The sequence below is a fragment of the Myotis myotis genome, unplaced genomic scaffold (genome assembly GCF_014108235.1).
Source record: "Myotis myotis isolate mMyoMyo1 unplaced genomic scaffold, mMyoMyo1.p scaffold_m19_p_11, whole genome shotgun sequence".
Classification (NCBI taxonomy): Eukaryota; Metazoa; Chordata; class Mammalia; order Chiroptera; family Vespertilionidae; genus Myotis; species Myotis myotis.
In genome coordinates, this window is record NW_023416315.1 from 15,722,130 (window position 1) to 15,735,781 (window position 13,652).

Here is a 13,652-nt window from a genome sequence, read left to right on the forward strand (position 1 = left end):
TTGAGTGGCCAGATTATTATGACCACCCCATCAGTACTTCGTTGGGCCACCTTTTGCCTTCAATACCGTGGCGATTCCTCTTGGCATTGACTCCACGAGATGTTGAAAGGTGATGCGAGGAATCTGACACCATGCCTGATGAATAGCACTGTCCAGTTCTGTGAGATTTGATGGTTGTGGAACCAGCTGCCTCATGGCTCTTTTAACTTCTTCCCACAAATGCTCAATTGGATTGAGATCTGGTGATTGTGGGGGCCACCTGAGCAAGGTAAAGTTTCCCTCATGTTCTTGAAACCACTCCTGCACAATACAAGCACCATGGCATGGCGCATTGTCTTGTTGGAAGAAGCCATCTCCATTGGGATACGGCATCAACATGATAGGATGAACCTGATCAGCAACAATACTTAGGTATGTTGTGCTATTCAGGCATTGTTCCACACGAATTAAAGGGCCTACATCATGCCAGGAAAACATACTCCAAACCATCACACTCCCCCCACCAGCTTGAAGTGTTGTACTCATGCATGTGGGGCGCATGCTTTCATGCTGTTTCCGCCAAATTCTCACTCTGCTATCTGCATGATGCAACTGGAAACGTGACTCATCGGATCACATGACTTTTTTCCAATGCTCGACTGTCCAATCCTTGTGTTCCTGTGCGAATTGGAGACTTTTTATCTGGTTAACTGCAGACAGCAAAGGTGTTCGAACAGGCCTCCGGCTTCCATATCCCATTCGATGCAGTGTCAGGTGGTCATAATAATCTGGCCCCTCAGTGTATACTACAATGGCGGTGGTGAAACAGGTTACACATTAAAAATACAGCAAGGTGATATGGCAGTGCTGGCAGGTGGGGGAATCACCACTCAGTGCCCCACCATGGCTACGGCCACCCTGAAAGGTTGTGCTATGGGCCAGGAAGCTTAGAGGAACCACCAGTTCCAACTTTACTTCTTTCCTGTCTTTTAAAATTAATTATTCCACTAAGTCCTGTCCTTTAATTCTTTGATGATAAATAGCTGATGCAAAACGGTCAAGACACACATACAACCAGAACATTTCACTTCAAATTAGTGGCCAGATTTTCCCCAGTTCGGCACATGCTTGCTTATGACTTAATAATTATGCACCCCAGAAATTATGATCAATAATACAAACATGTTGAGGTGTGATTGTTTCCATTAAAAATTATTTCAGATGCAGAGCCTCTGCTGATTACCTTATATAAGTAAAGAATAACTTTTAAATATAGTTTTTGTTCTACCAGATTCCCCCCCCCCCCGCCCACACACACACACACACACTGGATCAGTGACAAATTAATAACATGGCCTAAGTAAGCCAGAATTTAGACATAAAGAGCACTCTATTTCCCTCTCCTCATCACCTCTTAAAAATACAGAGACTTCACTATTCCCCTCACTACTACCCACCTGGACAACTAGTAACTTGATGAACACATGTCTTTCTTTTCCCCTCCTCATCATTATTTACACAGCTAGGGTGTCTGAGGTCTCATCTAATTCTTATTTGTCTCCCATATTATAGACAGCCAGCAGCCTGCCATTTTCTTAAATTCTTCATGGAACATATACATAAGCTAAGCCTTGGGTTCTTTAATTCTAGATGAATGGCTACCAGAAAAAGATTAAAAATGCTACTGAAAAACTGATGGCTCTTGTTGCTGAGCTGTCCATGAAACAAGCTCTGACCATTGAACTCCAGAAGGAAGTCAAGGAGAAAGAACACTTCATCTTCTCTTGCAATTCCAGGATGAAAAAGGGTCTGCCCCTCAACAAAGAGATTGAGAGAGAATGGTTGAAAGTACTTCGAGATGAAGAAATGTATGCCTTGGCCATCGCTGAAAAGTCTCAGGTACATTTAGGCTTTTATATTGCATTTGTACTAGTAAAGTGGCCAGGAAGGGATGTTTTCAAGGATTTCAATCTTCTCAAAATATATGAAAAATTCCCCACTCTACCATACACAGTTCAAACAATCAGGAGAAATTTTGGGTGTTTTTTTTTAATTATTATGTAGAGCCCTAGGTTTGCTCAGTGGTTAGAGTTTCAACCCGCAGACTGAGGTCACGGGTTTGATTCTGGTCAAAGGCATGTACCTCAGTTGCAGGCTTGATCCCTTGCCCCGACTGGAGCGCATGGAGGAAGCAACCAATCGATGTGTGTCTCTCTCACATTGATATTTCTCTCTCTCTGTCTTTACCTTCCCTTCCATTGAAAAATCAATGGGAAAATACCCTCGAGTGAGGATTAACAACAAAAAACGATATTATGTAGACAAATCAAAGTACAATAGTTCAAAGTACTATAATATTCTCTGGAGAACATCTGGCAAACACCAAGTTCCACTCCACAATCTTACATCGTGGCTGGTGTGGCTGAACACCATGGACTCCCATGACACGGCAATGACCAGGCGAGGCTGGCTTTGGTTTTACTAGTATCCATAGGTCTCCTATCTCTGTCCTTGCACCCCTGCTCAAACCACACCTTACTCTTCCATGTCCACCTGCCGCGGCCATCACAGCCTGTTGTGAGGCCTCCAGAACACCTTCGCAGACTCTGCACTTGGTGTGCACCCTTGGCCTCAACGCCAACCCTTTTTTTGTCCTGCCACTGGCCTAAGTCGAGGTCCATCACTGGTTCCGCCTTCACGTTGGGCACCCAGTTCTTCTGCCTTTCAGTATTTGTAGAATGGAATTAGGCATCTCTTTCTAAGGAGACTGTGTCTTGAGGGCCTACAACTCACTCTCAGGCTGTCAATTAGGTTCTTCAAAAAGATGACTGTTCACTAACTAACCCAAGAAAAAGGCACATTCCAAACAGAAGTTAAAAATATCTGAAAACAGGGTCTGATTTGTAATTCCCACACTGCCTGGAACTGTATTTACTAGCACCTTCAGGTTTTACCGAGCTTGTCCCAGCATCATTTACCTGTCTCCGTTATTTAGAATTCTTTTTCATGCTGTAAGAGAGTCGTCTGTTTTCCAGGAGCACAGGCAGAAACTTGAGGACCTTGAGGGTCAGGGCAAGCTACTAACCACATCTTCCCTCTGGTTCTACCTGACGCCTTATCTCTTCCTTTCTAACATGTGTTCACCAATGACTTACCAAAGGGAATAGATTGTCCTACCTCTGTCAACAACAAAACCATGGAAATACTTAGTATTTGATCAAAGATACTGAGGTTGGAACACACGGAAAGTTAGAACCCACCAACCAGTTTATGATAAACCGTAAGCCCCCCAAACAGTGTGATGCTTGAGCAACATGGGTCATTTCAGCAAGGTGCACCATGTGCATGAGTATGTGAGTGTGTGTGTGTATATGTGTGTGTGTTGTGTGTGTGTGTGTGTGTGTGTGTGTGTGTGTGTGTGTGTGTGTGTGGTGACTTCACCCTCATACCCTCCTTGGGGGAATGTCAACCAGCACTGCCTACAACTCAGACCCAGCTATGTCTGATAAGCCCTGGGGTGAAGTGGCTTCACCAGAGTTTGCAGAAAACTGAAAAGGAAATTTCATTCTTTGCAGCAATTCTTGGACGCACAACGCCAGCTGCCCAACGGTGTTCTCACAACTGCAGAGCTGCGTCCGACTGCCTACATCCCAGATGCAGAAGCCACTCTTCCCTTGCCGAAACCATATGGTGCTTTGGCTCCTTTTAAGCCCAGTGAACCAGGGTCCAATATGAGGCACATCAAGAAGCCTGTTATAAAGCCAATTGAAATCTGAATGTGTAAACCAATTCAGGCTCCTCAAGGAGACACTTCGGCCAAGCTTCGTCATATCCACAGCTGGAAAATGTCAGCATAATAGCTTGAGATTACAGGCAAATACGACAGCCACAATTAACCAACAACAGAAATAACATAGTTTCCTTTTATACTCATCAACTACTATATTTTATATGATGTTGGGTAGGACATAGAATTGTTCTACAATTATGTCAAACATATATTTGCATTGTACATTTCTTTCTTTTTCACTCTATATATTGAAACCTTTCAGATATACATAGTAGGCCAGGTGCTATAAAAATTCAATAAAAATAATTTTCAGTGAAGCACAGAAATTGGCTGAGTGGTCCTTATTTATTAAAGACAAAAAGGAAATACTGTTCAATATACTGACTTTAAAGAAAAAGATAGAATGATCAAGTATCTCAGAGACCTAACTGACTTTGTTAAGTAAATGGTTGCATTTAAAGTTAATGTTGTTAAATCTAAATCAAGTAAAAAGCAGGAGGGAAGCTTGTCATTTTCAAAATAATGTTATGGTGATTCTTTTTACAAGTTAAATAATCCTTTTGCTGCAAAAATTATTATGCCCTAACTTATCTTTCTTATATTTAGATTTATCAAAATGTTGGATGCAAATAAACTCATGATTATTTTAAGTTTTGATACCAGATTTTTCGAAATTTTCAATAGAAATATTTATAACTTGGCATGTGAAAGAGTTGAAAATGAGGCCAGCTCCCCTGATTTTATTACTCTAATTTTATTGCATTTCATCCAAGTATATTCCTAATTCTGTTTTTATATGTTCTTATGTATGAATATACACAAGATTTCAAACCCGTGATTTTATATTTGTTAATATGCTTAGTCTATCTTTACTTCATACTGATACCAGTTATGAATTTTAGTTCACAACTCTGGGCGTGAGAAATACCACATTCCTTTATTTTGCTAAATCAAACAAAATTTGTTCCTGCCAGATTGGAGGAAAATTTAACGTCATTCTCAGTCTCCGAGTCCTGAATCTAACCCAATTGCTTTGTGAAGTTATTGAAAGGCAATTCCTTGGGAGTACCCATAAGTAACCATATAAATCGTGTGTTTCACACAAAGAAATGCATACACACAGGTCCTGTGTTGTAGGAATTAGCAATTGCATCAGGGATTCAAAAAGTACACATTGGAAGCTTAACAACATAGGAATGGGGGGAATTTAACTTGCAAAGGAACGGACACTTAAATAGTATAATGTGTGTTACCGCTTGAGAGGGGGAAGGTGGCACTGTGTGCTGGAGTGACCGGGGTCACAGTCAGAGGGAACGTCTCACAGAGAAGATTTTAACAGGTGAAGAAGAGGGCATCCCAGGTGGGGGAAATAGCCTGAGCAAAGCTTTGAAGTAAAAAGACAAAAGTTGTGCTCCAGGCCCAGTGAACGGGCCTGGCTGGAACAGAATGTTCATATTGGGGAACTGTATCAGCGGGATTAGGGGGAGTTGGCATTTTATCCTGTAATTTCAAATGTGAGTTTGAATTGTATCCTATAATGAATGGCAAGTTATTGAGGAAGTAGGACAGGATCGAGCTAGTGTTTATCTCAAATATAAGTCAGTTGAATTAGACCTTAGAAAGTCACCGGCACAAGCCAGGTGTGAAAAGAAAAGGGTAAGGAATGAAAAATAACGACCTTACAAAGAGAAAAAGATCAGCACTGCCTTGCTCATATGGCTCTAAGATTTTGAGCCTCAGTGACCATGAAGTATTTAACCAAAAAGGGGAATTCTGTAGGAGAGGACAATTTTTAAAATACAATGATCATTTTAGAAAAGAACTTGAATTATTATACCAGCTAGTGATATTTATGATGATTAAAATTTCACAGGTTCACTGAGGGAAATAATGTGAAAAGAAATTAGCAAAGGGTCATGGGCTGACCCCAGGCAGCAACTGTATAGATGGGTCAGAATTAAGTCACTGTAGACTGGGGGGCGGAGGGTGGAGGGATGTTGTAGGGGGAAGTGGGAGAACTAGTTAGATGGCATGGGGGACTTTAGGGGAACATGTTCATAGATTCATGATTCCTGGCTGGACTATAAAGTCTTTGAAAAAAAAGAAAAAAGAAAAAAAAAAGACCTGACCAGTTTGGCTCAGTGGCTAGAGCGTCGGCCTGTGGACTGAAGAGTCCCAGGTTCGATTCCGGTCAAAGGCATGTACCTTGGTTGCGGGCACATCCCCAGTAGGGGGTGTGCAGGAGGCAGCTGATAGATTTTTCTAACTCGCTATCCCTCTCCCTTCCTCTCTGTAAAAAATCAATAAAATATATATTTTTTTTAAAAAAAAGTGTAGAAATGACAAAAGAGTCAGGCCAAAACTTACAGTGTTTTTTGGTTTTGTTTTTTAATGATAAGTTATTTCTAAATCAAACTTTTATAAATATAAAAAAGCGTAAACACATTAAATACAGTTCCATCTGAACCATAACAAAAAAGTAAAATCTTGCCCTAACTGGTTTGGCTCAGTGGATAGAGCGTCAGCCTGCGGACTGAAAGGTCCCAGGTTCGATTCCGGTCAAGGGCATGTTCCTTGGTTGCAGGCACATCCCCAGTAGGGGGTGTGCAGGAGGCAGCTGATCGATGTTTCTCTGTCATCGATGTTTCTAACTCTCTATCCCTCTCCTTTCCTCTCTGTAAAAAATCAATAAAATATATTTAAAAAAAAAAAGTAAAATCTTACTCTGAATAGACAGTATGTACAAATTGCTGTATGTTACAAATTTTTCTATACTGGAAATAGCAGATATGACTTAGTCCAAATTCAGTTTTTTCAAAGCTATCCTCTTTACACATACATTTAATTTTTCCACTTGTCATACGTTATTTTCAATGACACTTACTAGTGTTTGTTTTTCTACACACTAGTCCCTACATTTTTAAAGCATAGATTATTTCCGAGTGCGACAGAAACCAGCTTTTGGCCTATGTGGCCACTAGGAAGAGCATCCTTTATGCCACTGCCTGCCTCCGGGGCTGGCGGTCATGTCTCCACACGTGGCTGTCATCGGCTGTCCAAAACTGGGATGAGGGACAGCAGTTGACTTCAGTCTGAACAAGTACCAAGCTGACGTTCAGTGGCTCAGCAATGCATTCTGATTTTGGTAACCAGTTTCAAATACTGCTAGAGAATTCTCAGTAGAAGTAGAGCTAATGAGCAAGAGTAAAACTTGGAAGCTGACACAATTATATTTTCTTTTTTATAAGCCTAAAAGCATTGTGGTGTGTTTCAGAGCTGCTTCCTCCACAAATTTTGCATCCACGTTGTCATGTCCTATGAAAGCATCCAGGCCTGGAAAGAGAGAGAAAGAGAAAAGAGTTACTATGAAACTATGTGGCATTTATAATGCTGTGCCCACGGCTCTTTGAATCATCATTATTTTATATTTCAGTAAAACACACTGTCCTGAGAATGGGCTGTTAAAACTTACTAAACCTCAGAACCAGGAAAGGCCAGGTGCATCATCCAAATGGGTTTTTAACATCTTAAACCCTTTTAAAAATTCAGAGGTGCCCTAACCGGTTTGGCTCAGTGGATAGAGCGTCAGCCTGCGGACTGAAGGGTCCCAGGTTCGATTCCAGTCAAGGGCATGTGCCTTGGTTGCGGGCACAGCCCCAGTAGGGGGTGTGCAGGAGGCAGCTGATCAATGTTTCTAACTCTCTATTCCCTCTCCCTTCTTCTCTGTAAAATACATTTTTTAAAAAATTTCAGAGGTGATCATTCCTTTCGGTAATTTGCTCCAGGTAAGTTGTGTATTGCTAGTTAAGACCAATTGCAGTAAGGACCTACTTATTAATTTGGAAAGAAAAAGGTACAGGGGTGTAAATAGGGACTGACTGATGTGCCAAGGGAAAACTCTGAGGCCAGAGGAGTGAATTACCTTGATTGGAGGACTCTATCTCTGTCAGTGTTTCAATGAAGTAGTTCAGAGGCAGAAATTCCATACTGAATGACGACTTGTCAGTTATAGAACTCTGAGGCTAAAAAGGAAACCACTTCTGGTGTTAGTTGATTATCCAAAACCAGCACAGACTTAAAAAAAAAAAGTGGTAATAACTATAATTGCAGTCCATATAGGTAAGCTGACATGGGCAAACAGGATCCATGAAACATTTAGTGGGGCTGCGCTCTCACACTGGCTCACCTGCTTCTTATAGTTCTGAAGCAACCGCCTCACATGGTTCCGGGAAATAATGTTAGAACTCATAGGATGGTCCCAAAGTCGGCAGACCTTCTGACCAATGAGCTATGATGCAAATTGAAAAACAGGTCGAGGAGGATTTTTAGGGCAGTGCAAGTACGACACTATAATGAGGGCCAAATTCATAGAATGAACACCACCAAGAGTGAACCCTAATGCTGACTGTGGACTTCGGATGGTTGTGATGCAGGTTCAGTAACTGTAATAAATGGACATTCTGTGGGGATGTTGATGGGGGGAGGCCATGCATTTGTGGGGGTGGGGGGAGGGTGGAAAAGCTCTATGCCTTCCACTCAATTTTGCTGTGAACCCTAAACTACTCTAAAGAAAATAAAGTCAATTATAAAAATAAACGGATTGAAAAACATATAGAGGAGAATATAGCTCACACTATATTAAGTAAATGTACCTTAAATTTATTCACAATGTTAAAAATATTATTCCAAAGTCACCAGTTAGTCTAAAAGGCCCTTTATGCTTAACGACCTTTGGAAAAAGGTCGTTTCCTCGGAGGTATGCTTCTGAATTTTGAGTAAATACTCCCTTAAATGCAACCCTGAGAAAGCAGTTTATACACTGATGTTGCCAAACTCTTTTTCTGAAATGGAGTTCATCCGCTACTCTTCAAAGCTGGGGTCCTGCATGCCAACTCCAAGCGATGTTTTGATAGGAAACGAAAGGTTATAGGCATATTCTCTGCCAATGTCTTGCCCAGGAAATTTTAATTCCCTGAGAACATGAGGCAAAAAAAAAAAAAAAAAAAAAAAAAAAAAAATCTCATTTAAAGACCAAAATAAATGTTCAGAGACAATCCCCTGAGAGATCCAGCCTTGGAAAACATGCTTTGTTTTCTCTTCTCGCCTTTGCTTCAGTAAGCCTGCAAGGGGGAGAGGGTGTTACAAAGCAAGCCGATTCGGAGCAGAAAGGCAATGACACCCCTTCGTGGGAGGATCGTGCCAGAGATGCAAGGGCTCAAGGTATGTAAACAGCACGCAGGGCTGGCCCTGGCGCCCAGGGTCAGAGATCTCAGAGTCGAGGCTCTGAAGACCTTGCTGTGGAATTTCATATTTTCATAGTATTTCTAAATCCAAGAGCTACTATTCCCCACGAAAACAAGGAGTGTCTTCATAACGCTTTCAGGTCCCTCATGTTTCTCGTTCTTCCTTCCACCAGGAATGTTTTCCAGCCCTGGTGGAAACTGCAGGAGGAGGAAACTCAGTTCCAGGACCTTCTGACCTCACCTGTATTTAAATTTCTTATCAGTTTAGAAGCCAAAAGCACATGTTTCCCCTCTCCCTCCCCTGACTCCCAGATGTAAATATTAGAGCGGTTTCCTAAGAGAAGAAAATGGCTAAGTGTGTGAGGTGGGCTGTGCCAAGGCAGAGCCGAGCCAGAGGCGCGAGGGCCTCGCAGGCCCAGCCGACCGCGGCAGAGGGTGGGGATGGATGGGGTTTCTTGGAAAGAACTGAAAAGTGAAACAATTCAACTGACTTCAGCCCAAATCAAGTGAATGCTCCTTTTGCCAGAAGAACTTGAAGGAGGTTCATGCCAAGGCTCAGGGAGAAAATAAAATGGGGTTCAGGATTACCGGAGGAAGCCGCACAACGATGCTGAATTTCAGTTTCTCATTTTTCTCTGTGTTGTCCAGATCTACAAGAAAGTCAGAGTGACAGGCAAACCAGAAATCTCCATTTGAATATCTGACCAGGCTACTAGTACTTCAGCGGTTCGTCCTGATAACACATCTCCCGACCTTGTATTAAGCATTGTGTCTGTCTGAACAAAGGGTTGTTTAAAGGAAACGGTTTCTATATATCATGGGACGTGGTTCTGGAGCAGGCTGCTAGTCAGAAAACAATTTTACTAACTGAAAACAGGAGGTACCTTGAAGAATGGGAAATACTTCAACATATATTAACAAAACTCATCTGTAAAATACCACAACTAAATCAGTTAGGTGAGAGCGATTATACTACAGACCACATTTAAACTTCAAAATCATATAAGCACTGCATTTCTCATTGATTTTTCTTGCATTTCAAGTCTGGCTTTGCAATGATCGTGTTAATCAGCTGAAAATAAGCCATTCCGTGACTTAAGAAACACGCCTTCAGAGGCTCCTGTCCTCAAGTGCCCTCATGTCCAGTAAAGGAGTCGAATAGCTGTGTGTGGACTGAGAAGTCATTTGGGGTCTCCTGAAGGGCGAAGACACTTTAAATTAGCCCAAAGGATGGTTCCAGGAAATGAACTGCACTCAGAAGGGCCAGCTGCATAATTTATGGTGACCGATGCAAAAAAAGAAAATTAAAAAAATGAGGAGCCCCTTGTTCAATACTAAGAATTTCAAGATGTCATGCAAGGCATTACCGTAAGCGTGGGCCCTTCCGAGTACTGCTGGGCCCTGGCCACACAGGTGGCACCCCCGGGAAGCCAGGCCTGGAGGTGCTCAGACAGGAAAGCGCAGAGCCTCGGAGCCTCTTACCTTGCATGAGCTTCGTGACAGCCGTTTCTGTGAGGAGCAGCACCCCGCCATCGATGTAATGCAGCAGGTTATGCAAAGGGAGACAGCGGACGCCCAGGATCGTGTGCAGAGTGTGAAAACCTAGGATGAGAGATGCGGGAGGGTACAGCGGTCAGCCAGCATCTCAGGCAGAATGAACACAACGGTGTTCATAAAGCACTTAGCTCAGTGCTTGGCTCCTAGAGTCCACGAAATGCTGCGTGAAGACAAGGCTACGCATTACCAAGACTAAGCACTGTGCTGGGCATAGAAGTTCCCAACAAGTCTGTATGACCGTCACCTGTGTCCCTCCCTAAGCAAAAAAGAGGAAAAGTGTGCAAGACGGCTCGATGAGAAACGGTTTCAGAGTTTAGCAGTTGGCAATGCTACGGTAAGATGGCAAAAGAGAACAGTTAACAGGAGGCCTTCAGACTCCACATGCCCAGCTAAAGGCTGATGGATAGGAACCATTTTTGCTAAAGAGGAAAAAAATCTGACCCAGAAGGAGCCAGCTTATATGCCCGGTCTCCAGGTATGCCTTTGGGGTCTACTTGGACTAAATTATTTATTACAGAAGAAGAATTACAACAATATGGTCAGATAGGAAATCTATAGGAAGCCATCAGAGAGGAAGGCTCTCCAAAACCTGAGTATCATGGGGAAGGCTCCTCAAACTTGTAGAAACCTAGAGCGCTAAGTGCGCTGTTAACAATAAATGATAAAAACAGCACCCATGGGAGAAGACATCAGACCAAGAAAGAATCAGACAAGTCCTCTTGGAAAAGTGGCAGATGAGGGGAGCTGTGAAGGGTAAATGCGATTCCTGGGGGTGGGAATGAGGCAGGAGGACACAGGGGGGAGATAGCAGAAAAAGCCATGTTTGTGCGAGTAGCCTGAGGCTGGAGTCCTGCCACCTGCTTACTAGCGGGGGCAGCTAAGCCCCTGTGAGCCTCCGTTTCTGCGTCCTTCCAATGGAACCGCCACCACCTTTCCTGCAGGGCTGCCCTGAGAACCAGAGCTGATCTAAGGAGCGCCCGTAGGATAACAACAGTGGCTAATACCAAACGTGTGCTGAGGCCGTCCACCTACCCACTGGCTTACTTGGTCCTCACGCAGCCCCATGAAGGGGGAACAGCTTTAAATGGAGAAGCCGAGGTTCACGGGCGCTGGGAGACTTGCTCAGGATCATATAAATAGTAAGTGGCAGAGTTGAAATTTGCACACAGGCTGTGGGGCGTTAACCTAGGTTTCTACTGTAACATAATCCAGCCCCCATCATCGGTAGCTGTGTTAATAGAACAATAAGAACAGGAGCCCAAAGGTAAGAGAGTATGGGGCATGTTCAGAAAACATTAACTGGTCCGGCTGAGCTGGAATCAGGTGGAGGACAGGAATGACAGGAGGTGAGGTTGGAAAGGTTGACTTGACAAATCCCTTCTGTATACCACGCAAGGGGCTGGGCGTACACTAATGAGCAAAACAGGGGCAACTGCTCCCATCCACCTTCCAGTTTGAGGGGGAGAGAGAAAATCAAATAATTACCAAGAAAAATCAATATCTATTTTTTAACGTGACCAGGTCTATGAGAGAAAAGTGCAGGGTGCTCTGAGTAAATGTGACGGGTTGAATGCTGAATGGCAGCAAGGACTTTGTTATTTAGTAGGCTTGGGGGAGGCACTAAAAGTTTTTAAGCAGCCTGGAAAGAGGATTGAGCTTTACTTTTGGAATATTAAAATGGCAAGAAGGAGGTAGAGTAACAGTTTGCTACAAGGGGTATGAAGACCTGTCGGGAGGCAATTGCATGAACCTGGGCAGGAGGTAATGAGGGCAGGGATGGGAGACGCTTGGAAACTGATGGGACGTGGGCAGCAAATGACAAAGACTCCTAGTCTAGTCCTGGGAGCTGACATGACAAAGAAATGATACCCAAAGAGCAGGGGCTTGCATTCAGACAAATCGTGGAGTTCTCGTTCTCTCTCTCTCTCTCTCTCTCTCTCTCTCTCTCTCTCTCTCTCTCTCTCTCTCTCTCTCTCTCTCTCTCTGAATCATGAGCAGTGAGGAACTCAAGTCCTGGCAACATCGAAGGTCAGATAAAATGCAGGCTCTGCTGCCCACAAGCAGATGTTGCTGGCCTAGCAATGGATGAGTCCACTAGCTCCCCTGAATCCAAAAGAGAAAATCATAAGTTTACTAGCTAATTAACAACATAAGATTCTTCTAATGGGTTTGGACAGTCTTCCCAAGATTTTAAAAAAAAGTTATGAAATTATTTCTGAATAAAAGTTTGGAAGTTCTATAAATTTTCTGGACTTAAAATTCCTCTCCAGCCCTGTGTCCATGTCCTAAATATCCCTGATGACCCTTCATCCTCTGTCCCTAGGGCACAGGCCCAAGTTCAACAGTCCATTCTTGGCCTCCTCTCTGCATGTCAGCTCTGGCAACAGGAAAAACTAGCTAAAAGTAGGCATTGGTTCCAAAAAAGAACTTTTCCAGCCAACTCTTGTCCTCGTCCTCCAGGGGTCCTGGCCTCCTCTGGCCAGCAAGGGGGACACAGGTGCCCTTTAAACTGCAAATGCTCCAGCTCTAAACCATGACTTCCTTTTTGTGGATCCCATCTTTTTCTTCTTTAACCAATTCGGGTTACATGTTTCTGACATGTGAAACTCAGTCTCCTCTACTCTAGGAGGCCTGGAAAGCATGCACACTAACACATGCAAATGAAAAAACACCCTGTACTTATACACACGTCTGTACACACACATGATTCAGTGTCGCTTCACTTCCATTTCCATGTCACATGAGGGAAACAAACATTTAAGAGAAAAAGGATATGCCTGGCCAATGTGGCTCAGTGGCTGAGCATCGACCTATTAACCAGGAGGTCATGGTTCGATTTCCAATCTGGGCACATGCCCAGGTTGTGGGCTCAATCCCCTGTAGGGGGCATGCAGGAGGCAGCCCATCAATGATTCTCTCCCATCATTGATGTTTCTCCCTCTTCCTTCCTGTCTGAAATCAATTAAAAAAAAAATGCATTTTTTTAAAGATAGAAAAAGGATAGAAACTGCTCTTCCTTATTTAACCCATGGACACAAGCTGTTAAGTCCACTTAAAATAATTCTCAGTCACTACGGATAACA

General features: G+C 43.2%; 2 protein-coding genes across 5 annotated transcripts in view; one reads left to right on the top strand and one right to left on the bottom strand.

The window, feature by feature from the left end:
* Window positions 1-4,082, top strand: part of CCDC146 (coiled-coil domain containing 146) — a 112,828-nt gene extending 108,746 nt beyond the window's left edge. The window contains exons 18-19 of the mRNA XM_036327616.1: window positions 1,630-1,878; window positions 3,555-4,082. Coding sequence (XP_036183509.1) covers window positions 1,630-1,878; window positions 3,555-3,755 — 450 coding nt within the window. The 3' untranslated portion in view covers window positions 3,756-4,082. The remainder of the gene's footprint in view (window positions 1-1,629; window positions 1,879-3,554) is intronic.
* Window positions 4,083-6,368: 2,286 nt separating this feature from the next.
* LOC118666040 (gamma-secretase activating protein) overlaps window positions 6,369-13,652 on the bottom strand; it is a 74,822-nt gene continuing 67,538 nt past the window's right edge. For 3 of the 4 annotated variants that reach the window (XM_036327627.1, XM_036327626.1, XM_036327629.1), the window contains 5 exons: window positions 10,495-10,614; window positions 9,601-9,662; window positions 7,956-8,057; window positions 7,692-7,791; window positions 6,369-7,102 (listed from right to left, as the gene is read on the bottom strand). In XM_036327627.1, the coding sequence (XP_036183520.1) occupies window positions 7,011-7,102; window positions 7,692-7,791; window positions 7,956-8,057; window positions 9,601-9,662; window positions 10,495-10,614 (476 nt within the window). In that variant the 3' untranslated portion in view covers window positions 6,369-7,010. The remainder of the gene's footprint in view (window positions 7,103-7,691; window positions 7,792-7,955; window positions 8,058-9,600; window positions 9,663-10,494; window positions 10,615-13,652) is intronic. The other variant, XM_036327628.1, reaches the window with a different exon arrangement.